General features: G+C 37.7%; 1 protein-coding gene across 1 annotated transcript; it reads left to right on the top strand.

The window, feature by feature from the left end:
* The first annotated feature begins 384 nt into the window (after nt 1–384).
* Nucleotides 385–26,563, top strand: C2H8orf88 (chromosome 2 C8orf88 homolog). Its single transcript, XM_028871620.2, has 6 exons — nt 385–519; nt 6,038–6,136; nt 10,280–10,353; nt 14,292–14,367; nt 21,244–21,350; nt 26,152–26,563. The coding sequence occupies exons 2-6, from the start codon at nt 6,058–6,060 to the stop codon at nt 26,173–26,175; spliced, it is 360 nt and encodes a 119-aa protein (XP_028727453.1). The 5' UTR covers nt 385–519; nt 6,038–6,057; the 3' UTR covers nt 26,176–26,563.

Below are 26,563 nucleotides of genomic sequence, written 5' to 3'. Positions count from 1 at the left end.
GGACCCCGCGTCCCTCCCTGGGCTGGCCTCCCTCACAGAGGCGGCTTTGCTCACAGAGGCGGCCTCCCTCACAGAGGCGGCCCGGGCCCCACCCTCGGGCTCCACGCAGCGCAGACGGCCCTGCCTGACGGTCCCGCGACGGTGGGGCTGAGGACTTGGGTGCCCGAGGCGGTCCAGGCGGGCGCGCCCCGTCCAGGGCCAGCTCGCTCGCCCCGCTCGCCCCGCCGGTCCGCACCTGCCCGAGGAGGAGGTCGCCGCCCGCCCGCCCCGCCTGCGCGCGCCGCCCCCGGCGCTGCCCCGGACGCGCGCGCCGCCGGTTTAACGGTCCTGGCCCCGGGGCCCCGCCCGCCCGGGCCCGCGCCCGCGCCCCGCCCCCTGCCCGCTGCCGCGGCGCCCCAGGCCGCGAGCCCAGCCGACTCGCGGCGGGAGCCGTTCCCCGACGGCAGCCGGGCGCTCGGCCGCCGTGTCTGGGCTGAGCGCCGCGACGCCGCGCCGGAAACCCTCCCGGGTCTTGAGGCGGTAGGTGAGGGGAGGCCGCCCGCAGAGCCCGGGCGCCGGGTGGGCTGCGGGCACCGCGGAGGAGCGGGCACGGGGAGCGGAGGCAGCGACAGCCCCGGAGCCTCGGTGCTCGCCCGCTCGCCCGCCCGCTCGCCCGCAGGTGCCCGCTGGAGAGAAGGTCCAGGCTGCTGGGCACACACCTGTTGCCTGGACATCCTGGCTCAGCGATTCGTTCAACTGTGTCTCTTATTGACAGACACTAAACCAGACAAAACCAAAATCCCAAACATAAAACAAACAACAGCAACAAAAACTCTTTTGTCGCCCACCCCCTGGGCGTGTAGCTGTTGGATAGTTTTTGATTTTTTTAAAAACCAAATAGGCCAGTTAGATGTATGGAATATAAAATTCTTTTAACTACCTAGTAATCGATTCTGTCTCCCGTTCGCATTTGTTTTCTTACTTTTCATTTATTATTTTTTATCAGGACTGGTTGTCTTAACAAGCAGCGTTTGGTTTTAAGAAATATTCTGTAGTGTAGAATTTTGAAGTAGGAAATTGAATTTAAATCTTAACGAGTTTTCACATGAGATATATACGGAAGGTAAATAAAAGCGATCTTGTTTTTAAATTATACTAAAACTCCGCCTCACACATCCTAGCGTAGCGCTTTCCCGCTGAGATACATCCTTATCCTCAAGACGCCCAGAATTTAAAGGGGAGGTTTTAATTTTAGTGCTCAGTGTGTCTAGCCGTGGCTGGTCTCTCACTCTGAAGCCAAGATGAGTTTGAATTCCTGATCCCAAGTGCTGGGATTATAGGGGTGAGCCATCATACCAGGTTTTTTGCAGTGCTGGGGATTCAAACCCAATGTTTCATACGTGATAGGCGAGTACTTTACCACCCGAGCCACACACCCAGCCCTATATATCTTAAACTCTGAATTATGATTAGTATGAGGAAAATGTAGTAATGAAATACTCTAAGAAAAAAATGTAAATTGAGGAAATGGAAAGTGTTAGCATATACAGTTTATTCACCAGGGCTTTATACATGAATGTGCCGTCTCCTAGTTAATTTTTTCATCAATACATAAAATAATTGCATCTAACAGTGGAGTCATGTCTGAGCAAATTAAGCAACTTTGGAGACTGATGAATTGGCTAACTCTGTGGACTGGGTTTTCTGAACCTCATGTTTCTCATCTGTAAGGTGGGACTAATCATTTCAACAGTTAATGTATAGTTCAATGTTGAAGTAACATAAGTAAGGTATCTAGGATGTAGTAATAGCTAAAGAAATGGTGTTTTAATTTAAAACATCTCTATACAGATTGCATCCAAATTTTTCAGTGTACGTGCTTATTCTACTCTATTTTAGAAAATTCTAGTTAATTTGTAATCTCAGAATTGGTGAGGACAGCTTCTGCAAAACAAGAAAGGACCTGAGGATGTAGTTAGTATTGGCACCTGTGGAATAATAGCCACAATGTGCTTCACTAATAGGGCTAGTAAGTCCACTGATTTCACTCCTAAGCAACTGGTCCTTCAAGAGGATACATTTTCCAAACTTGAAAGAAACTATTTAGCAATCATTCTGAGGAATATATTAAAAGAAATGAATATTTTTGAGATATTATGCCAAATGAGGCATAATTAAAAATATCTTTTAAAAATATAATGAGGTCTAAGTCACAAACTGTACATTTGCATTCTAAAAGAGAACCTTCTTAGGGGCCTGCCCTTTGCTACTCAACGTTACCAGTGGGATTGTTTCTTTTGCAGCTACTGTCCTTTGTAAAAGTCGAGGAGATAAATGCATATTCTGGGTAGCGCTGGCAGCGTCAAGGAAGCTGTTAATCTCTAGGATAAAACAGGCATTACACACTGAAGTTATTTTATACACCACCTTAGTAGTTCAGCTAAACTCCTGTTATTTTTAACTAATGGAAATTTGGATTGTGGTTCGTGGAGTCCTCTCTTGATTAGCATCTGTAGCCCAGATGTGTGTGGTGGTTATCTTGTAAATACTTAGCCCTCTAATTAATAAATGATGATAGCGTGATTTCTAAATCATCCTCTATCATGTCAGTGTGTCTGTGAAAACCGAGTTTGGTTTTAAAAGAAAACATACATTAAAAAGTATGTGTGCAACCATATTTTCTAATTTCCTGATTGATGTGAATTTATATATGGGAAGTCGTAGGTGTTTCTTTTCTACTGCCGACTGGAAGGTAGGTGGTACCAAAAGGGCTTTCATTTTCTGTTTAGTGTTTTGCAAGATCTGTAACTCCCAACTCTTGAAATTCCCCAGTTTGAATACTGTGGATTTCCCTTGCTCAGCAGCTGGAAGAGACTTCACAGTCTACAGCTCAGTTTCAGCTGAGCAATGGAAAACAAGGAACTGTGTGCCAAGGTCTTCTATTCTTTTGTGTTCTGATTCACTAGTTTTATGTGGGAAACAGGGAGGACAGTTGCTGTGTGGTATTACTAGAGTCCTCATCAGAACTGTTAGGATGACCATGAAGTGAAGAAATACATATTATAGTTAATAATTCACATTAGACGGCTTTTGACCCTTATTTTAAATATTCCGTATAGGAAACAGTCAATATATATTTGAGGTTTTTTTCTTCCTGTTAGATCAGTGTTGTGTCATGAACAAATGCAGTATTGATTTGTTTAGAAGGCTAATTGCTATGTTAAGACAGCGCTAGTTCATATAAGAAAGCAAGACAGGCACAGATGGCTACTGGTTGGTTTTTACCCACACTTCAGTAAAAATTAACTCTGAGATGAGTTAGCATGACTAAGGAGTATACTTATTATTGTAATATTGGAATTATGTATGTCCAGACTTTTAAATAAGAGAGAGCATCTCTTAGGACAAAACAGTAATTAGTAATCATATCTTATGCTTGAGGAAATGTAAGTATGGCTTACAGATCATAATTAATTTTTGATGACCCGTTTAAAGTTAAGCAAGGTCTGTACACCAGAATTTAGGAAGCCATGTACTATGAAGATGTTTGGAGATTTTAGTTATAATAAGAAAGGTTTTTTTGGTTTATTTACTAAAACTAATTATGTTGTAGATAATAGGATGAAAAGATAAATGAAATCCAGTTCCTGTGGCATCAGCCAATTATTGGTATATTTAAATAAACATATATTTACATGCTATATTTTAGCAGAAAGAATAGACCAATGGAGAAGGAAGGTAAGGAAAGCAGAATTATTATTATTTTACTTTTGACTACTTATCAGAACATTGAAAGCTGCTTTGCTTTAAGCTATGTGTTGAGACTCAAAGATACTCTGTGAGGAAATAGCAACACCTTGCTTTTGGTCCAGAAAGATTAATACCTTTTGGTTGAAGAGCAGCAGGTAGAGGGAAGAGTCTAGAGACATAGTTGGATTTGCATCTACGCTGCAACAGAATAACATTCATTCAACAACTTAGTGAATATCCACATTCACAGAGGAGTTGGCTCACATTAGATGCGTTCCTGAAAGGGAGAACTGGAGTTTAATAGTTGGTGAGGGACTGAGAGTGGAGGAGTGTAGAGAGGGTTGATATGATCATATACATTGAATATGTGTATGAAATTCTCAATAAATTTAAACATTGATTAATAGGTAGTTGCAATGTGTGTAATAAGTACGGGGTTGGAAGAGGTTACAGAAGTGTTTTGTGAAATCATAAAAAGGCTTCTTATTGAGAATCTGAGCAGTTTAGCCTAAGTGTGGGAAGGATAGAAGATTGTCTCCCAGAATGGGCAAAGCCTAGCCATCACTTCCTAATCTGCTGACCTTGTGTGATTATATTCTCTGTCTATACCTGAATTATAAAATGAGAATGACACATTAACTTCTACTGAATTATGTAACAACATTTCTCAGTGATTTCTGTAAGTTATACTATTTAGTATTTACATCAAGCTGAGGGAGTATGACGGTTATTTTCTACTGTCATATAGGTAGGTGTTAGAAGCATGATATGAATCCAGGCATGCTTGCATAAAAATCATTAATTCTGAGACACAGCCAAGTAGCTCAGGATGGCTTTGGATTTAACTAGGTGACCCAATGTGGCCTCTAACTTGCCTCAGCTTTCTGAGTGGTAGGATTACAGGGTATACCACTCTTCCTGACTTCTATGAATGGTATAGAGTTATTTATAATACTATGTACGAAAGTAGTTTGTTATACATACCATGGATATAACCTGCTTCTATTATTATTAGTGCAGAAGATTTGTAACTGGTGGGCAATATATTTGTTTTGTTTTGGTAGTGTCAGGTAATCTAGATCCTTGCGCAAGGTAGGCAATATATCTATCTACCCTTAAGATATATTTCAAGGTATTTTTAACTTTTTTATTTTTCACACAGGATCTTGTTAAGTTGCTTAGGGTGGCCTTGCAATTCTCCTGCCTTATTATCCAAGCAGTAGTGGTTACAGTCTTCAGGCATGTACCACTAGTCACATGTTCATGTTTTTAAACTTTAGGTGTATACAAAAGGATCACAGTTCTTAAGATGACAATATTTATCTAGTTGCTCAAGGGACAGCCTGCTTTATCCATATTTTATATTTTTCAGAGGATATTGGGTAAATTAATGTTTCTTCATTAAGAAGAACCTATTTTCTACTTTTATCTAGTATGGAAGAAAAAGTATACTATAATGTCCTCTAAATGTTATAATGTAGACATATTCTTGGTGTCACAAGGTCGCATGTGGGAATCATTTACGTCTATTTAAGGTGGTCAGAGAGATCAGTTAAGAACTTCTATGGCCAGACAGTGGTGGCGCATAGCTTTAATCCCAGCACTCAGGAAGCAGAGGCAGTTTGAGGCCAGCCTGGTCTACAGAGAGAGTTCAAGGACTGCCAGGGCTGTGAAATTAAGAGAGTAGATAAGAATGCATGAGGAATCTTTGGCAGAAAAAAATGGGCAGGAATCAGAGTGACTAAAACCATCAAACTGAGGGTGTGTCTAGTAAAAGGGTATTTAAGGGAGTTAATGATTAAAGACTTCAGGAGAAGAACATTTTTGATACCACAGCTCTTAACTCCATTTTAGAGATGTTTAATTGACATCCCAATGGTAATGTAGAAATGAAAATAACGGGCTAGAAAGGCTAAGGTACACATCACATCATTATTTTCATGTGTCTGTGGATAGCTGTAAATATGAATATCAATGAGTTAGTGAAAGGACTAAAGCTAAATGTAATCATCCGTAAATTTATAATTATAGAGTAGAAGAGGAATCAGTTAAATTAGAAGAGGCAGCCAAAGACACAGGAAACAATACAAGATAATAGAGTCACATAAATTGAAGGAGGAAGTCCCTTAAAGAGGGATAGTGTACCTATGGTGAAGACTGTATGGAGGTTGAATATTTTAAATGAGTTTCATGTGTGTTTCCACTTTAATGTTTTCAAATCAGTATTGTTGTTTACATATATGGAAAGGGTATAAATGGTCTTTATTATTTTGTCTAAAAGATAAAAATGTGTTTTTCCCTATTAAAGTATGGAACCTCAAGGTCTTTATGACAATGGAAACCAAAAAATTGATTGGCAAACCGCTTCAACCAGCAAGACCTGTTCGTCATCTCTCTTCTTCTCCAGGTAAGTAATGGAGTATTTAATTCTTTAAGTATTAATTTATTAACTATTAATTAGTATTTGAAAGGTTAAATTATTTATAAGCAATTATTTGAGGTGGACTTAAAAAGAAGTAATAAAAATTAATGATTCCTTCTGTTGGAAGAGTTTACAAATGCTATTTAATGGTAAAGAGATTATTAGTATCTGCTGACCCTGAGTCTTCCACATCAGTCAGGGAAGGGAAAATAAGCCCTTACTTGGAAGTAGCTGACTTTGTTTGTTTGTTTATTTTAATGTCTTATTGCATAGTTAACTGGTCTCTGGTTAAAGAAACACCCTCCATATAAATTATTTGTACCTTGTGATTATTGCCAGTGCATAGTAGTCATGTTGTATAATGTCTTTTTAAAACACGGAAAATAAAATGACCATTTTTGTAGCAAACAATGCTTAAAGGTTAACATTACATTGTGCATGTAATGCCAATAGGAGTTGGGGACATGCTTGAGCTGTTCAGAAGTCAAACAATAATAACAGTGTAAGTAAGCCAGGACTCATGGCTGAGGCCTGTAAACTACCTGAGACATTAAGGAAATAAGATTGCAAACTCCAGGCTTATTTGGGCCACAGAGACAATTCAGGTCTGATTGGACAGCTTAGTAATGACCTACTTCAAAATAAAACCAAGGGGGCTGACAAAATGGTGCAGTGGATAAACCCCAAGCCTGAAGACCCAACTTTGATTCCTGGGACCAATATGGTAGAAGGGAGAAGTGACTCCTGCAAGTTGTCCTCTGTCCTATACGTGTGTACTATGGTACACACACACACACACACACACACACACACACACACACACACACACAGAATAAATAAATGCATTTAGAAAGAATACAAAACTGGCTAGAGATATAACTAATTCATAGAGCCTGGAACATGCGAGGTCCTAGGTTCAATCCCTGGTAACACATCTCCCAATCTTAAATGTTTTTCTTCCTGTTCACGAAAGTGTTCTTGGACACAATCTTGAAATATGTGATTCCTTGCTGCTAGAATGGTTTCGGTGGTCTAAATTAAGTGGCACACATATAAACTACTTCAAAATTTCTTTAGTCTAGTTTGTCCCACTGATTTAATGGATTGCTTAATAAAGGAAAAATATATTCCCTTTATTTCTATAAAAATGAAGCAGGAAATGTAGACATGTAACCAAACTGCTCCCATCCTTGGTTCCTCCAAGAAAATGGTCAGTGCGTAGTCATGCTCCCTTTCAAGAGAGTTGTGCATTAACACAGACAGGTAATTTACTGGATCTTCCAGGTCAACAGCATTGGCATGTGGATCCCATGTCCTCTGAATTGGAAGCTCTTGAGTAGAGTCAGATTTCCAATTTATCATAGAGTGAATGGCAGATGTTCCTTCCTATGATCATCTTTTAAAAAATTATTAATTTATTTTACATCCTGACTGCAGTTTTCCTTCCCTCCTCTCCTCCCAGCCAGACCCCCAAATGCATTCCTCTTCTGTTTCTGTTCAGAAAAGGGCAGGCCTCCCATAGGTATCAATGAAGCATGGCATATCAAGTTGGAGTAAGACTAAGCACCTCCCCTTGTATTCAGGCTGGGCAAGGCAACCAGAATGAGGAGTAGGTTCCCAAGAGCCTGCCAAAGCATTAGGGACAGTCCCTGTTCCCATTGTTAGGGAGTCCCATGAGTACACCAAGCTACACAACTGTCACATGTATGTAGAAGGTTTAGGCCAGTCCCATGCAGGCTCCCTGGTTGTTGGTTCAGACTCTGAGTTCCAATGAGTCCAATTAGTTGATTCTGTGGGTTTTCTTGTGATGTCCTTGACCACTCTGGCTCGTTCAATCCTTCCTTTTTTCTTCCTTCCTTCCTCCCTCCCTCCCTCCCTCCCTTCCTTCCTTCCTTCCTTCCTTCCTTCCTTCCTTCCGCAGGATTCCCTGAGCTTGGCTTATTGCTTGGCTGTGGGTCTCTGCATCTGTTTCCATCAGTTACTAGATAAAGGTTCTCTGATGATCATTAGGGTAGTCACCAATCTGATCCCAGAAGACGGCCAGTTCAGGCTACATATCCACTATTGCTAGGAGTCTTAGCTGGGGTCATCCTTGTAGATTCGTGGGAGTTTCCCTTGCATCAAATTTCTACCTGACCCCACGATGCCCCGCCCCCATCAAGACATCTCTTTTAGTTCTCTTCCCCTCCATCCACCTACCAACCAGATCCCTCAGTTCCCATCCCCACCCACTCCCAGTCCACCCAGGAGATCTCTTTTATTTCCCCTTACCAGGGAGATCCATGTGTTCCCTCTTGGGTCCTCCTTGTTACCTAGCCTCTCTGGCTCTGTGGATTATAGCATGTTTATCCTTTACTTTATAGCTAATATCTACTTATGAGTGAGTACATGTTTGTCTTTCTGGGTTTGGGTTACCTCACTCAGCATGATTTTTTTCTAGTTCCATCCGTTTGCCTTTAAATTTACTGATGTCATTGTTTTTAACAGCCGAGTAATACTCTATTGTACATATTTTTTTAAATACATTCTTAGGTTGAGGAGCATCTAGCTTATTTCTAGGTTCTGTCTATTACAAATAAAGCTGATATAAACATAGTTGAGCAAGTATCCTTGTGGTATGATTGAGCATCATTTAGATATGTGCCCAAGAGTGGTATAGCTGGGTCTTGAGGTAGATTGATTCCTAATTTTCTAAGAAACTGCCATATTGATTTCCAAAGTGGGTGTTGAAGTTTGCACTCCCACCAGCAGTGAAGGAATGTTTCTCTTGTTCCACATCCTCTTCAGCATAAACTGTCATCAGTGTTTTTTGATCTTAGCCATTCTGACAGGTGTAAGATGGAATCTCAGAGTCATTTTGATTTGCATTTCCCTGATGGCTAAGGATTTTGGACATTTGTTTCTCTGCCATTTGATATTCTTCTGCCATTTGAGAATTCTCTGTTTAGGTCTGTGCCCCATTTTTAACTGGATTATTTGGTTTGTTGATATGTAGTTTCTTGAGTTCTTTATATATTTTGGAGATCATCCAGCTGTCCTATGTGGGGCTGATCTTTTCCCATTCTGTAGGCTGCTGTTTTGTCCTATTGACAGTGTCCTTTGCCTTACAGAAGCTTCTCAGTTTCATGAGGTGCCATTTATTAACTGTTGATCTTAGTACCTGTCCTACTGGTGTTCTATTCAGGACGTTTTCTCCAATGCATTCAATGCATTCAAGGCTCTTCCCCACTTTCTCTTCCATCAGGTTCAGCGTAACTGGGTTTATGTTGAGGTCTTTGATACACTTGGTCTTGAATTTTATGCAGAATGATAAATAATGATCTATTTGCATTCTTCTACATGCCAACATCCAGTTATCTGTTGTAATCAATATCTACCATTTGTTGAAGATGCTTTATCTTTTTCCATTGTATAATTTTGGCAGCTTTTTCAAAAATCAGATGTCCATAGGTGTGTGGATTTACATCCGGGTCTTTGATTTGATTCCATTGATCTTGTCCCTGTGATCAGCTTTTGTCAGCACTCTTCCCTATCTCGATTTTGAAGGTCCAGATTCTCACTGACCCCTTTCTTCTAAGGCTGTGACATAGAGGAATGGGAAGGAATGCGAGGTGACCCTGATCTGTAATTGAAGTATAATACATTTAAGATACAATGAACTAGAGGCTTGTTAGATAGAAAGCTAAATTAAAAAAAAAAATAAATCTTGAGCTTTCACAACATATTTGCACACTTTGCACAGCTCAGGTCCTCAGAAGAATTTTCTTTTCCCTCAAATGCAGGTTAAATTACTTCGTTTGTGAAGCCTTCTTGGTACCCTCAACCAACTAGGGCACCCCTGTGATTTCTCAAAAGCTCACAGTAAGAGTATAGTTTACTGTGTGTGAAATTATATGGTAACCAATTACTTATGAGCTTGTTTTTAGACTGTGAAGATGTCTCATGCTTGTTACCTTTCTTCTAACAAGCTATGACATCACAGGGTGGAATAAATATATGTTGGATAATGAACCATCATAAGCATTTTGTAACAATGCCAAAGATGTCACAAACGTGTGCTTTTTAGACTGTGGTATATCATTTATTGAACATGTGAATATTTAAAATAGTCTTTCCCTCTTCTTACAGGACCAGTATTCCCTTTTAACTTTCAGAATGAATATCCATGTAACACTCAGTGCTTACAAAGTGGAGTTGGCCGAGTAAGTCTTAGAGATTATAACAGATTGAGCTGGAGTAGCTCAGTGGCATAGTTCATGCTTATCCAGGGATTTTGTGTGTGTGTGTGTGTGTGTGTGTGTGTGTGTGTGTGTGTGTGTGTAATAGATGTACACACATGATAGACTATAAAATGATATTGCTAAATGGCTGTATGCCAGATCTTATGTTGAGAGCATTGTTCTCTTTTTTTAAAAAAAGTTAAGATATATATCATACATATATTAATGATTGCATGCCACCCATATACTTCTCACTTAGCATTTTAAAATGTAATATTTTTCCTATATTTGTTTAAAAAATTAAAAACAAAAGCCTGACAATTTCAAAACTCACTGTATATTTTTCTAAATTTAATTCCCTTTTCTTGTTATCCTCTCCAGAGCTGGATGGAAACATCCTGGATGTTATTTTTTCCATGAATATATTTTGAATTTTTGCCATAATAGAATTATTTTAACTACTTTATTTTTTTTTAATTTTCTTTCACATCAATGTTTGTGTTGAAAAATTAAATTCACGAAGTGATACTTAGTGAAGCTTTCCTTCTGGCCTACGGCCCTTCCTGGTGGTCCATTTCCTAGTAACCTAAGTAGATATCCTGATGCACATACATCCAGAATTAAGCTGTGGGTACCCAAGCATTGACAACTGGAATGCTAGGCAACTGTCTAACAAACAGAGCAGCTCCTGCTGCTGATGGAGAAAAACACTTCAGCTTACACGAACAGACCCCATTGTGAGTCCGTTTTCTTTTGATGGGTAGCTGTTTCAATTTCATACCAATGTAACAATGGCTCTCCAGTGCATTTTTCACTTTTTCAAGTTTGAAAGGTTCTCTGTGATAAAACAATAAACAAACAAAACCAGGAAGAGAATTGCTGTCTTAAGCAATGTTTTCACAGGTGCAGGCCTTTACACCTTTAATCCCAGCAGGGAGACAGAGGCAGGTGGATCTCTGAGTTCCAGGCCAGTCTGGTTGACAGAGCAAGTTCCATGACAGCCAGGGCTACACAGAGAAACCCTGTCTGGAAAATCAAACTAATAAACAAACAAATAATAAAACAGAAAACAATGTTCTCACCTTTAGCTCTGTTAGCTACTCAGATTATGCAGTGAGGTAAATTTTCTATGTAGGACATGGAACTCTGTCACCTAACCAAAGTCCTTATCTTGTTATTATCAGACATAACATTTTTTTCTTGCTAAGTGGTTGCAAATTCTTGTGTTGCTTTTAATTTTTATCTCTGTGGCCTGAGAATTGGAGTATCTTTTCATGAGTTTAGTTTGACTCAAATAGTTTTTGTATGTGCAAAGAGAATTGCCAATTCACATCATTGCCCAGTTTTTTCTTGTTAACTTCTTTATATTCCTTTGAAATATATTTTGGGTTTTGATATTGTTCCTATATACACAGAAGATATTTGAAGAACATGGTCTATGAGAAAGTTGTTTCATATTTGGGAATTTGTGAGTTCCTGAAAAGAGATGTCATGTTTTTTTTTGTATTTCCATTTCAAATCACAGTGCTCCTATTTCATGGGTACCCGTGTTCCTTAAGTAACTGCATTCATTAGGGTGATTGCTTACTAACTAGCATCTTTGTAAAAATTAGAAGAAAACCAATAATATTATTGAAAAATTACAAGATGGTTATATTTTGTTCCTATTCATTAAAAGTCAACATCAGTATGACGAAGGGCACTCCTTTAGGTACACACCTCATAGCTGTGTATACTAGCACCAGTCTTCAAAGCCCACTTCAGCTAACTCTGGCCTGGCATTTGGCTTGTCACTGAACTCATCTGGTCTTTACTTTGACTGTAAACATGATGATCTTGCTTACCTTTGTATGATTATGACATGTCACAGAATATATAATCACTTTGTAAAACTTTTAGTAAGTATTCTTTTTACAAGTGTGAAATATTTTAGATAATGGTTATTTAAATGTGGATAAGCATGAAAAAGTATAATTTTACCTTTGATGTTAGGCCTTGCTTTGAAGTGGCTGTTTCAGAGTTTAATGATCATCCACTAAAATTTCAGATGTGAGAAAGAATTTTTTACACATGTTTATTTGTGCAAAGTGTGTGCCTGTGTTATAACTCACTGAGTGTAGTTATTGTTACTTGCATGTGTGTGGGTGTGGGTTGCTTAGTGGGTCATGAGCACCTCACCAGTGGCTGAGCCTCTAAAGGAGAATAACCCCCTCTCTTCCAGCTACCATTAAAGCTAATAGTCTCCATCTGGTCCTGGAGCTCATGTGCCCTTCTGCCCCCATGCGAGAATGCTGAAGGGCTCAATTGTGTTCAGGTCTTGTGCAGATGGCCATAGCTTCCCTGAGTTCATGTGTACAATGCCATGCCACATCCAGCAGCAAGCATCTCACAGCATCTTTATATCTTACATTGTTTTCCCTCCCATCTTGGGGATATTCCCCGAGTCTTGAGGGGTGGGAGAGATACTGGTGTTCCACTTAGGGATGAGAAGTCAACTTCACTTTGGCCAGTTATGAATCTTTGAATTAACTACTCCCCATGCTATCAGAATGTGGTTAGTTAACTGCAGAACATGCATGCCACTGTTTCACTACTAGTCACATCTCAACACTGGCAAGTCAATATTACATAGCACATGGGGATGGTTATCTGTAGCTGGAGTTTGCTCCAGTCCTGCCTGGTCCGAGGTCAGGACAAATCTCTCTCACTGGCCAGTCCCGCATAGACCCAACTGAGTAAATGCACAGAGACTTATATTGCTTACAAACTGTATGGCCATGGCAGGCTTCTTGTTATCTAGTTCTTCTATCTTAAATTAACCCATATCTATTAGTCTATAAGTTGCCACATGTCTTGTGGCTTACTGGTACCTTACATCTCACTTTTCATGGTGGCAGCTGGCAGCGTCTCTCTGTCTCAGCCTTCCACTTTCCAGAATTCTCTCTCTTTGCCCCGCCTGTACTTCCTGCCTGGCTACTGGCCAATCAGTGTTTTATTTATTAACTAATCAGAGCAACACATTTAACATACAGAACATCCCACAGCAGTTATCACTGTATCATCAGGATGAAAGTTACACATCTGTGACCAAGGATGAGAGTATGAGTAGTTAGGAGTGTAGGCATAAAGATTTGGAAAGACTTAGACATGTCCATTTAGCAAAGCAACAGCAGTAAATTATCCCTGTAGAGTATATTACCTCAAAAGCCATGGGCTTTTGACCAGGTTTGCAGCACCACACATGAATTCCCTTCTGTGAAATGGGCCTGAAATCTTAACAGAATGTGGTTAGTTAACCGTGTAACATGCATGCCACTGTTTCACTGCTGGTCACAGCTTGACTGGTAAGTCACTATTATATAGCATACAGGGTTTATTAATGCATAAGATCATTGATAATTTGTTCCACAGTAGCATGCAAAGCATCTTTTGGCACTATAAAAGGTAGCCATAGGGGAGAAAGTTTTCAGGTCAGTTATAGTTTGATGCCTTTGTGTCCTAAAACCAAATGTGTGGTTTCAGAATCAGAGTCTTACCATCTAGTTGTGTTGGGTAACCAAGGACAATGGTAATAACTATATTGTTTTTGGGAATTCTGCCCCCCCCCTCCTGCTTCACGCAGCAGCTCATAGTTGAGCTGAGCTTGACTTGGAATACTGTCTCCCTCTGTACCAGGCTGACCTTGAATTCACAACCCTCCCACCTCTGCCTCCTGAGTGCTGGAGCTGTAAGTGTGCAGCAGAATACCAGCTTTCTGTTGTTCACTTGAAAAAGCAAAGTTATAGCTGGAGTTTATTAGTTAGCTCCAAGTATTCTGTGATTAATATTTTAGGCCTTACAAAATGCCTCTGGGTGGTAAAAAGAAATGTTATATAAATGCTTCAGTCCCAAGTTTAAAAGTATGTTTTCTTACTCAACAGTGTAAGACGAATGGAATGCAAGCCTTTTCTCAAGGTCTTAATGAGCAACAGCAACACCAGTCTCCAGTTAAAAAAGGTACACTTTTGCTAAAATTCTCAACTTTAATCACAGAGTATCCTCAGTATTCATATAAGGTTAACTCTCTTTGTTATTTTCCTACCTATCTATACATAAGAATTTTATTATATTTTAGGTTGATTTGTTTGTATTCATAATTACATTAGTTTTTCTTCTCTCAAAGAAACATCAGAATAACAGTTACTTCAATGAGATGGAAGGTTATATATTTTATCAAAATTTTCGTTGGGTGGTTTGTTTGACTGACTTGTAGTATACATACATATGCACATACATACATATTCTCTTTCCCTCCCTCTCTCTCCCTGTCCTCCCTTTTCCTGCCCCTCTTCACTTTTAGTGGTTAACCCCGTAAGGTTCCAGATACCTGATTTCCAAGTGTTTTCCCCTGTGCTGGAACACATTGTCTCTGTTCCTTCTTTCAGTGCTCAGCATTTTAATTAGATGACTCCCGACTTGGAGTGTTTCTCTTTTGGTGCTGTGTTTTAGGATTAGATGGAAAAAGAAAAAAAAAAAGACTGTCAGCTCTTATGAATATTTACCCTTGGTCCCTTCAGGGTTTGATACTTTTATAACTTTGGGGCTTTTGATCCACTTTGAATTAATTTATGTATCTATTGTGAAATTAGAATCCAGCTTCATTCTTTTTTTTCATGTAGCTATTCAGAATTAAAGACACATTTTCCTCATTGAATGTCCTTGGAACCTTTCTTGGGAATTAGGTGATGTGGACATTGGTGTTTATTTATGAACTCTCACTTCTAATCCTTTATCCTATATTTTTACCCTATGCTGGTGCCACACTGTTTGAGTACTGTAGTAGCTTTGTAGGAACTTTTGATTGTTGGAAGTATAAACCCTCTAATGCTGTTCTTTTTCAAGATAGTTTAAACTATTTGGGGTTCATTGAAATCCATATGTTTTTTAAGATCATATTTTCCATTTATGTAATAGACAATACTAAAATTTTGGTAGTGATGGCATTGAATCTTTAGATCATTTGGGAGGAATATTACCATCTTGCAATACCATCTCTTCCAATCAGTGAGCAAGGTATGTGTTTGTTCCAGCTACTATCTCTTGTCCTGGGAATGCTTATCAAACATTAAGTTTTTAGTGAAATTATAGGGTTCAGAGAAAGTTGATTCTTCCAGGTGTTTACCAGCTTTTTCCCAGCTTGGCTCTTTTCCATGATGTCACTTAGGTTTTTCCTCGATTTTCATCTTGTCTTCATTCACCGTCTCTCTTTGCTCAAGTACATTCTTCAGAAAATTTAGGAAGAAGGAAAATTTAGGAAGGTGTTGAACAGGTGTTTGAAAATGACTTTTTTCCACTTTCACACATGATTGATAGTTTGGCCAGATAGAAAATTTCAGTTGAAGATGAACTTTCAAAATGCATGTTTTTAATAAGGTAGACACAAAATCTGAGCTATTTTAAGTTCTCGTTTACATGAAACAATTAGAAAAGGCAAGTCTGTAGAAACAAATGAGACAAAAGTGACCTTTCTCAATATGAAGATATTGTAGGGTCCTCAATGTGGAATATTTTTTGCACATTTCTTTGGTAGTTTTTCTCCACTCCATTTTTCTCTCTGTTCCTTTTCTAAAGCCCCTATTTGGGTCTGTTGTTAATAGCATTGGCTCTCTAGTGTGTTTTATATTTCCTTAGTCATTCTTTACCTTCTGAACACCCCTTCCCCACCATGCGCACATGCTCACCTTGCTAATAGCTTTTCTCGTTTTTTTCTCCTGGGGCAGCACAGCCCAATGTGAAGTTACAAATCCTTAGTTTTCAGCCACTGGCTGTTCCCATCACGGACGGAATTAATCCCATCCTATGAGCTGCTTTTACACAGCACTGTTTAAAGCAGCAACTATCCAGTCTCTTCCTCCTCATCTTATTATCCAAATTTAAATTTTTTTCGTCTCAGAGAATCTATTCCTTAGGAGCTTTACCGAAAGGTACAATGTAGATATTGTAGAAGTCACCATTTTAAGTGGGTGAATTATCTGTCCTCTTGCTAAACTGCAGAATTGTGTAAGCATTGCTGCATTTCCATCACAAAACACACTCATTTGTTGCACATTTGCCTCATTCCCTATTTCCACACTCAAGCAGCGAATACTAACTGCTATCTTTTTCTGTTGTGTATTACTTTTTTGTTTTTTGTTTTTTCTTGAAAAGTGGTGGATAGGAATTTCACTATATGGCTATACAACATTTTATTTATCCTTTTGCATTTTAATGTTTGATTATTGTTGATATTGATTGTTTATATAAAAAGTTATTGTTTGGATTTTTTTACTTCTCTGGAGTAGAAGTTGGGTTGATGTACCATAGAAGAGGTAGATGCATAATTTCATCATACTGTTTTAGAGTGACATTGTAGCTAGATGTATCTGTGACTCTAATTGCTTGACAGCACTTGACATTCATAGCTCATCATTGTTATTTCAGTTGCAGTAATTCTAATAGACTCTAATTTTCAAATGGCCATATCAAGGAAATTTAAAACCTGTGTTCAAATATGTATATAGCCCTTTCATCATGTTGAATGTTGGTAGGAAGTTGCTCATCCTATCTCTTTATTTTATAATTAATGTTTGATAAGAACTCTATTCTTTTTCTAGACAGTGGTCATTGAGGTTGTTTTTTGTTGATTAATCAATCTACTGAGATAATAGAAAGAAGCAGCTTTGTCTTTAATTGTTTTGCTTTGTCTTTGGTGATTGTAAATTCCTTTGTGTTACTTGGGGTTTGTTTTATCCCCCACTGAACCCCAGCATTTCAGTGTAGCTTATTAGGTCATTACTTGTATATATTTATTTTCTTAATGATATGATTTGTCTCCACAAACCTCTTATTGAGGCTCAATTCCCCATGATAGTAATAAGAATGGGGACCTAGTCTTTAAAATAGATTAATGCCAGTCTCTCTAACATGTTCACACCTCCTATGCTAAGATGCCTCCTTGCATGTTAAGATGAAGTCAACAGTTCCTTCCTTCCCAAATGCCATGGTGTTTGGATTTTCCAGCCACCAGAATAATCAGCTGCTTTTCTTTCTTAATGATCTAGAGTCAGGTATACTGTTAGAAGAACACAGAAACAGAACAAAACATTTCTTTATATGTTTTATGTTTTATTACATATGTTTAAAACATACATGTATTATTAGTTGAGAATTTTGTACAAAGTGCTTTGATCACACTCACCTTCCTCTCACAACTCCTTCCAGATCTCCCCCTACCCTCCACTTCCCTACTAATCCAATTCTGTGTCTTTTTACTCTTTGAAACTCATTAAGACAAATTTCTGCTACCCCAATATTCTTAGATGTGTAGTATTCTACTGGACTGTGGTCAGTTTATCAGGAGCTATAATCTGGAAGAAAAAATGATGAACCTTTTTCCAACTAACAGTTGCCAAGAGCTCCTTGGCTAGGGAAGGGACTTCATGCACAAATCCCTCTCCACGCCGGGATTTGGCATGACTTGGGCTTGTATTGGTCCTGTGCAGGCTGTCATAGCACTGTGAGTTCATATGAGCCCTTCTGCCCTTCTCTATCCAGAAGACACTTTTCCTATGGTTGTCTACAGCCTCTGGATTTTACACTCTGTCTGCTTACCTCTTCTTCTTCAATGACCTCTGAACCTTTGGAGGAGGAGGTGGAGTATGTCAGTTCCATTTAGGACTGATCATTCTGCAGTATCTTATTCTCTACACCATGGCCAGTTGTGAGTCTCTGTGTTCATCAAGTAAATAGAAGCTTCTCTGATAAAGAGATGCATTAATCTAAGTCATTAGCAGTCACTTTAATACTGTGTTCACTTAGCAGAATAAAAGTAGTAACTTTAGGGATGTCTGCTTGGTATTGATAACCGATTGGAATGTTCTTCTCTGGGAAGACTACTTCTCCAGCTCTTATTATTTCTTAGTTACCAGTAGTTCTTACTGTAGGGTCAAAGCCTGTTCGCTTTCCTCTGTCGATATTAGCATGTCTATTGGTATTGTCCTTCAAAAACAATTTATTTTAAAGTAGTAACTTCTCCCTTATGGCCTATGAATTGTTCAACTATAGGTCCTTGGCCCGATAATGGTGCCAGGTGTGGGTTTCATGTTGTGGAACAGGCCTTAAATCCAATCTCAAAGTGATTGGTAACGCTTGTTATGTTTATGGTACTACTGCCACAGTGGGCATGGCTTGCCAGCCTAGTCATTGTTATGGCTCCCAAGGTGTGAGATGAGTGAGGTAAGATTGATGGTTAACTTTTCTCCTCTCGTAGTGTTCATAGCACCTTCCAGTACTATGAAAACTAGCCAGTAGGGTGAAGCTTTTAGATCAGTACCAGCTTGATTTCTATGACTCAAATATGTGATGTCTTCAGCAATAGAGTTGCCCAAAACCTTTGATGCAATAAGAATTTGTTCCCATTGAAGCTACATTTCAGCCATATTGTACATATTTGAGAAAGACTTATGTTTTAAATTTACATGCATGAATTTTTTTGCCTGAGTATATATATCAGGCACCAAATGTATGTCTGATGCCTATAGAGGCAAGAAGAAGATGTCAGATCTCTTGGACCTGGAGTTACAGACAATTGTGTACCATCAAGAGAATTCTGGGAACTGAACCCAAGTCCTCTGCAAGAGCAGCAAAGATTTTAACCTTTGAGCCATCTTTCTAGCCCCACTCTACAAGTTTTAAATGCTATATTTGAATTGTTTACTTTAAAATATTTTAATTGGGCTGGAGAGATGGCTCAGCCGTTAAAGGCTAGGCTCACAACCAAAAATATAAAATATTTTAATTGTATTTTATGAATGTATGTTGAAATATATTATTTGACTTGTTAGAAATTTGAGATTTTATAAGTATTACAGATTTATAATTTAATTTTGTTATTATATAGACTTTAATTTATTAAGACTTATTTATGGTCTGACTTATAGCTGCTATCTGTATATTGTACCAAATATATTAAAAAGGAACTTATGTTTTTAGGTGTCATGTTTATAATTTTAGTTAGATAAAATATTTAATAAATCTCTTGAGATTGCTGCTGATTTTTGTGCTTAATTTTCTTACTTTCTGAAGGAGGGTTTTATAGTACTTGATGTTATTGTCTAAGTTTACCAATTTATTTCTCTTAAAGTTACTTCATGTTTTTTAGAAGTCCATTATGTAGAACATAATGATAATTACCTCTTTGTTTGAGAAGATAGCTAGCCACTTCAGATTTCTTTTTCCTAGTCTTGGAATTATATATATATATATATATATATATCTCACATGTATATACAACATACACACATATATGTATATATAGCTTCCACACAAATATATTTGTTTAATGTGTCATTTGCAGGCAGTACAGAGTAAGAAGAAGGTCGTCTTTACCCAGTGTCAACTTGTATGCATTTATGCAATGCTTTTCATAGGAGTCATAAAACTATGGCTTATGGATCAAATGTTTCTTTTAGAAACAAAATTTGTTGAAATAGAGCCACACTCTTCATTATGTATTATTGGTGGCCACTTTTGTGCTATGACACAAAATTGAATAATTGTAACAGGTTGTATGATTCCATGATTCTCAAATATTTGTTAGCTGACCCTTCCTAAGAGAAGTTCTTGTTTATTTAGAGCATTCACATTTAAAGTGATTGTTGATATACTTAGGTTTAGGTCTATTATTTTATTATTTGTTTCTGTTGATAATAGATGATTTTTATTTTATTTTATTTTTTCTTGCCTACTGTGTTTTTTATTTTCATTTTTATTTATTGACCTGATTTCTGGTTTCCTTTTCTTTCTTAGTTATAATCTAGGGATTATAATATCTAACCTTGTTAACCTTGTTACTTATTTTTAATATTGTACTATTTCAAGTATATGGTGATGATAATACATTTCTGGACATGTATGCAGGCCACTCTATACATCTATAATTTAGAGACACACCAGATCACAGTAGAACTTTAGCCTTTAACAGTGACACATATTTGAATACAATTTAGAGGAAAAAGCATGAGTCTGCTGCACCTGGCCAGTTTATCATTTCTTGTGTTCTTGCATTTGAAGAGGAAAGTTTCCACCTAGGATCATTTCTTTTCAACTTGAATGACCTCCTCTAACAGTTCTTGCTGATCAGGTCTGCTAGTGAATTCCTTTGCTTTCCTTTATGAGAGAGTGTCAGGAGAATTCCTGTGGGGTTTTCTCTCCACACTGATAAGAAATATGTCAGTTCTTTTCTTTTAGTTCTTTTACTATATTATGGCCATTGCTTTCAACATCAGCATATGGTTAATATTTATGATAGTTCTGAATGATTTATGAGGAGAAATTGGCAGATATTTGAATAGTTGGTTGCCTTAAAGATAGGGACCCTGTCTTGGAACTCTTTACCATCATCTAGCATAATTCTTGATATAAAATAGGCATATAATAAATGTTTTTAATTAGTTTGGTTATATTAAAATTATAGTATTGATTGAGATTAGATAGGATCACTGTGGTTCCATTTTGGCATGATCTGAATATTACAATAGATATTAATAATATCCATTGGCATAGTCAACATATATTGCTGCTGTTACACTTTATAATATTAGGTCACCTTGCTATACCTGAGTAAGCCCTGTATTACATATTTTTCCATCCGATTCTTCTTTCCTTTTTTCTCTTCCTTGGCTTTCTTTCCATGTGAAAGGAAAATTTGATAAGCTTTTTTCCCTCTATCTTTTCAAAAGATACTGCCTGCCATTTAATAAAATAGTGGACAGTTTAGAGACATCCAAAACCAAGTCGAAGAGTTATCTAGAATAGTATTGTTTTATAATTATGTTTAAATTTTACTATCTACAGAGAGAATTAAATACAGCAGAGATTTCTTGTTGAAGCTTTCAAGTGTTTCCATCTGCAGAAAAAAACCAGACTTTCTGCCTGATCATCCCATTGTACTTCAAAAACCAGTGAGTCATTTGCTGATCTTTTATTGCACAATTGTGTCCCAGGTGTTAGTTTTTAACATTTTTAATTTGATTATTATAGATTAAGAATTTTGACATTCTGTATTGTAAGGTAATGGTAGTACAAAAAGCACAATAATTTAAATGTACCCATGTAATCAATCAAAATAATCATCATTCTACTTAAGAGATAAAACAAAATAATTTTTATTTTCTGAATGCTAAAACTCTTCAGCTGAAAGATTCTGAAAATATCATCTTGCAGCCTAAAAGTTCTAGCTTAGTTTTCAATTAACTTCTATAATCTACCTGAAATTTGAAATTTATTTACAACAATATGAAGTGAGAATTGTTTTAATTTTTTTTCCTGTGTGGATATCTAGTCATCCTAGCAATATTTAAAGAAAGGCAGTGCCCTGACACTGTGTGGTAATGTGTCCCTGGCCTATTTGTAGGCTTCTATTTGTTCAATTAGTCTTTTTTTAAAATACAGGCCACTCGTGTTATCTCTTTACTTTGCTACTTAGCTCCTTACATTTCCACGCCAAACCAACTATAGAAAAATACACACAGTAGTATATACTGTACCCTGCTGGATACTTATTGGAAGGGACACCGGTTTCCCTATCACACTTGTGGTAGAGACAATTGATCAAATTGTTGCTTGACTCTGCATATTGCTAGTTCAAGCTTGGGCAGTAACTCTCCTTGAACCTCAATTTTGTAATTAAAGATGAGGCTATTGACTTCTGTGTGGCTAGGATTAAATCAAATAACATATAAAAATACAAATAATGTGCCTACCAGTCATTTTGCATTCCATAACTTTTTATGTTCTTTTTCATCTCTACTAATTTTTGCCTTTTTTGCTTGTTCTCAAAACCACTATTTGCTTTAGGTAAAAGTAATATTTTTTCTTTTATCATTAAAAATTTTTCACTTATATATTACATCCCAACTAGTTTCCCCTCCATCCCCTCCTCCCAGTCCCCCAGCACACCCTTCCTCTCCCCAGATCTCCTCCTCCTCCATTTCCTTAAAAAAAAAAAAAAAAAAAAAAAAAAAAGAGTAGGCCTCTCAGGGATGTCAACCGAACATGGCATAACAATAAGACTAGGCACAAACCCTCATGACAAGACTGGAAGAGACAACCAAATAGGAGGAAAAGGGTCCCAAGTGCAGGCAAAAGAGTCAGAAGTACCCCCATTCCCACTGTTAGGTGGTCTACAAGAATACCAGGCAAGTGTCCTTGTGGTAGGATGGAGTGTCCTTTTGGTATATGCCCAAGAGTGGTATAGCTGGGTCTTGAGGTAGATCAATCTCCAAGTTCTGAGAAACCACCATAATGATTTCCAAAGTGCTGTACAAGTTTGCACTCCCACCAGCACTGGAGGAATGTTCCTCTTACTCCACATCCTCGCCAGCATGAGCTGTCACTTGTGTTTTTGATCTCAGCCATTCTGACAGGTATAGGATGGAATCTCAGTGTTGTTTTGATTTGCATTTCCCTGATGGCTAAGGATGTTGAACGTTTTCTTTCTTTCTTTCTTTCTTTCTTTCTTTCTTTCTTTCTTTCTTTCTTTCTTTCTTTCTTTCTTTCTTTCTTTCTTTCTTTCTTTCTTTCTTTCTTTCTTTCTTTCTTCCTTCCTTCCTTCCTTCCTTCCTTCCTTCCTTCCTTCCTTCCTTCCCTCTCCCCCTCCCTCCCTCCCTCCCTCCCTCCCTCCCTCCCTCCCTCCCTCCTTTCTTTCTTTCTTTCTTTCTTTCTTTCTTTCTTTCTTTCTTTCTTTCTTTCTTTTTAGAATATTAGCATGTATGTGTACCATGTGTCTGCCTGATGCCCTTGGGGACTCAGGAGCTAGAGTTACAGATGGCTGTGACCATGTGGGTGTTGGGAATTGAACCTGGGTCCTCTAGAAGAACAGTCAGTGCTCTTAACCTCTGAGACCTCTCTCCAGGCCCTGAACATTTTTTAAAGCATTTCTCAGCCATTGGAGATTGCTCTGTCGAGAATTCTCTGTTTAGATCTCTACTCCACTTTTTAATTGGATTATTTAGTTTGTTGATGTCTAGTTTCTTGAGTTATTTATATATTTTGGATATTAGCTCCCTGTCATATGTGGAGTTGCTGAAAATCTTTCCAATTTTGTCCAATTGACAGTGTCCTTTGCCTTCCAGAAGCTTTTCAGTTTCATGAGGTCCCATTTATTGATTGTTGTTCTTAGAGCCTGTACGATTGGTGTTCTGTTCAAGAAGTTGTCTCCTGTGCATGTTTAAGACTATTCCCAATTTCTCTTCTATCAGGTTCAGTGTATCTGGTTTTATGTTGAGGTCTTTAATCCATTTGGACTTGAGTTTTGTGCATGGCAATAGATATGGATATAATCACATTCTTCTACATGCTGGCATCTAGTTATTGAAGATTCTTTTTTTCCATTGTGTATTTATGGCATCTTTATAAAAAAATCAGGTGTTAATAAGTGTATAGATTTATGTCTGGGTTTTCAATTCAATTCCATTGATGAACCTGTATGTTTTTATGCCAATACCATGTGGTTTTATTACCATAGATCCATAGTACAGTTTGAAATTAGGGATGGTGATACCTCTGGAAGTTCTTTTATTGTACAGCACAGTTTTAGCTATCCTGGGTTTTTGTTTTTCCATATGAAGTTGAGTGTAGTCCTTTCAAGGTCTGTAAGGAATTGTGTTGGAATTTTGATGGAGTTCACATTGAATCTGTAGACTGCTTTTGGTAAGATGGACATTTTTACTATGTTAATCCTACCGTAAATCCATGAACATGGGAGATCAGTCTATCTTCTGATATCTTCTTCAATTTCTTTCTTCGAAGACTTCAAGTTTTTGTTGTATAAATCTTTCACTTCCTTGGGTAGTTACCCCAAGATATTTTACATTATTTGTGGCTTTTTGTGAAGGGTGTTTTTTCCATGATTTCTTTCTCAGCCTGTTGGTCATTTGTATGTAGGAGGGCGAATGATTTTTTTTTTTAATTAATTTCACTAAAGGTGTTTATCAGCTGTAGGAGTTCCCTGGTAGAATTTTTGGGGTCACTTAAGAATATTATCATGCCATCTGCAAATAATGATACTTTGACTTCTTCCTTTCCAATTTGTATCCTCTTGATCTCCTTTAGTTGTCTTATTATAATTTTAAGATGAGACTCAGCATTGTAAGTTTGCCTGGAAAAGCTCCACTATGGGGTATAGAATACTTTCTCATTTTCCTCTTTTTGGAATTTTAAGTCTTGAAAATTCATACTATTTCCACAGTCATGAGGCTGGGATGATGGTTCATTGGACAGGAACACTTGGCACACAGTCATAGAGACCTGAATTTGAACCCCCAGAACCCATATAAAAAGCTGGGTGTGGATGCATATGGAAATAGGGGGTTGCTGACTGTCAGCTGAGTTCCAAGTTCAGTGATACACCATATCTCAAGAGAATAAGGCAAAATCATAGAGCAAGAAACTTCACATCCCCATTTGGCCTCCATGCATGTGTATCTGTGCTTCAGTTGGCACACACATACAAACTCCACTGTAAATAAATATATTTCCTTGGCTATAAGTTAAAATGTTTTATATTCATTGTTTCTATCAATATTCTATAATTGAAACTTCCTAACAGCTTAGGTGCCTCCAGCCAGTTAAACACTTTTATCACATTTGTATTTTATCTACAGTGCATGTGTGTGTGTATGCCTGATACTGCACATGCATAGAGTCAGAAAATAACTTTGCAGGAGTCACTATTCTTCCCACATATAGGTCCCGGGGATCAAACTCAGATCATCAGGATTAGCAGCAAGCACCTTTATCCACTTAGTCATCTCACTAACTCATAAGCCATTTTTTTTTTCAAATTAAATCAGGAAATACATTTTTTTTAAAAGAATTATTTATTTATTATATATACAGTGTTCTGCCTGCATGTATCCCTGCAGGCCAGAAGAGGGCACCAGATCTCATTATAGATGGTTGTGAGCCACCATGTGGTTGCTGGGAATTGAACTCAGGACCTCTAGAAAAGCAGCCAGGGCTCTTAACCTCTGATCCATCTCTTCAGCCCAAAGGATAGACTGCTTTTTTTTTTTTTTAAACATTTTAAATTTTTATTTTTTTATTTTTCGAGACAGGGTTTCTTTGTGAAACAGTCTTGGCTGTCCTGGAACTCACTCTGTAACCAGGCTGGCCTTGAACTCAGAGTGACAGAGATTCACCTGCTTCTGCCTCCTGAGTGCTGGGACTAAAGATGTGCGCCACCATTGCCCAGCTAGGAAATAATTTTTTAAATAATACTCTTAAGAAAGGAATATTTGGTGAAGGTTTTAAATACTTGATTTTCTCACCTGTTTAAAGATTAAGGGAACATATAATTTCTTGGTTTGTAAGAATAAATATAAATTCATAAAACAAATCAGTCTTTATTTCCAGGCTTAAATAATTCATTAACACTTTATTTTGTTAATAAAAGCTTGACAAACTTATTTTGGATAAGTATACATTAGAATTGCTTACTTTTGTTTTATGCATTAACAGCATTTATAAAACTAGTTACCACAGAAACAGAACAACAGACTTAGAATACAATTTATTATATTTAAAAATGGATTACATAAGTTTATTGAAACACAAATGTATTTGATAGTTCCAGTTACTTTGTTTCTATAGTAACATGCATTTACATAGAAGTAGATTCATAGTATTTGATTGAATAAGCTAATTTGTGAAAACTGTTTTCAGTTAGTCTAATTGATAAATTATCTTTCTTCTATATTACAGGAAAACAACCAAAGTTATAAGTAGCATTTTAAGAACAGATGAATTTGAAGATAAAGAATTATTCATTTTATATTTTGGACACCTGCAAATGAAGTGGACCTAGTAACAATAACTAATGGACTGTGACGATTCAATTTATTTTTACTTTTTATGGTTGGCTATTTGGCTTCTCATAAAATGAGAAAGAGATATTTTAAACTATAAAGAATTTTTCTAATCAGTTTCAGCTTTGCAGGCAGTTCCTGCAAAAATTGGGAAGTAACACTCAAAAGTGGGGATGTTGTTGGCGAAGTGGGAAGACTGTATTATAATTTGCATGCTACTTGCAATTCTTGTTTTTCATCACTTGTAATAATGGAATGGAAATGTAAGCTGTAAAGATTCTCAAATATAAAGTATTTGCTATGATGTA

Source organism: Peromyscus leucopus, chromosome 2 (assembly GCF_004664715.2).
Source record: "Peromyscus leucopus breed LL Stock chromosome 2, UCI_PerLeu_2.1, whole genome shotgun sequence".
NCBI classification, from domain to species: domain Eukaryota; kingdom Metazoa; phylum Chordata; class Mammalia; order Rodentia; family Cricetidae; genus Peromyscus; species Peromyscus leucopus.
The sequence above is the reverse complement of the archived record's forward strand: the minus strand, read 5'-3'. Positions and strand labels throughout refer to the sequence as shown.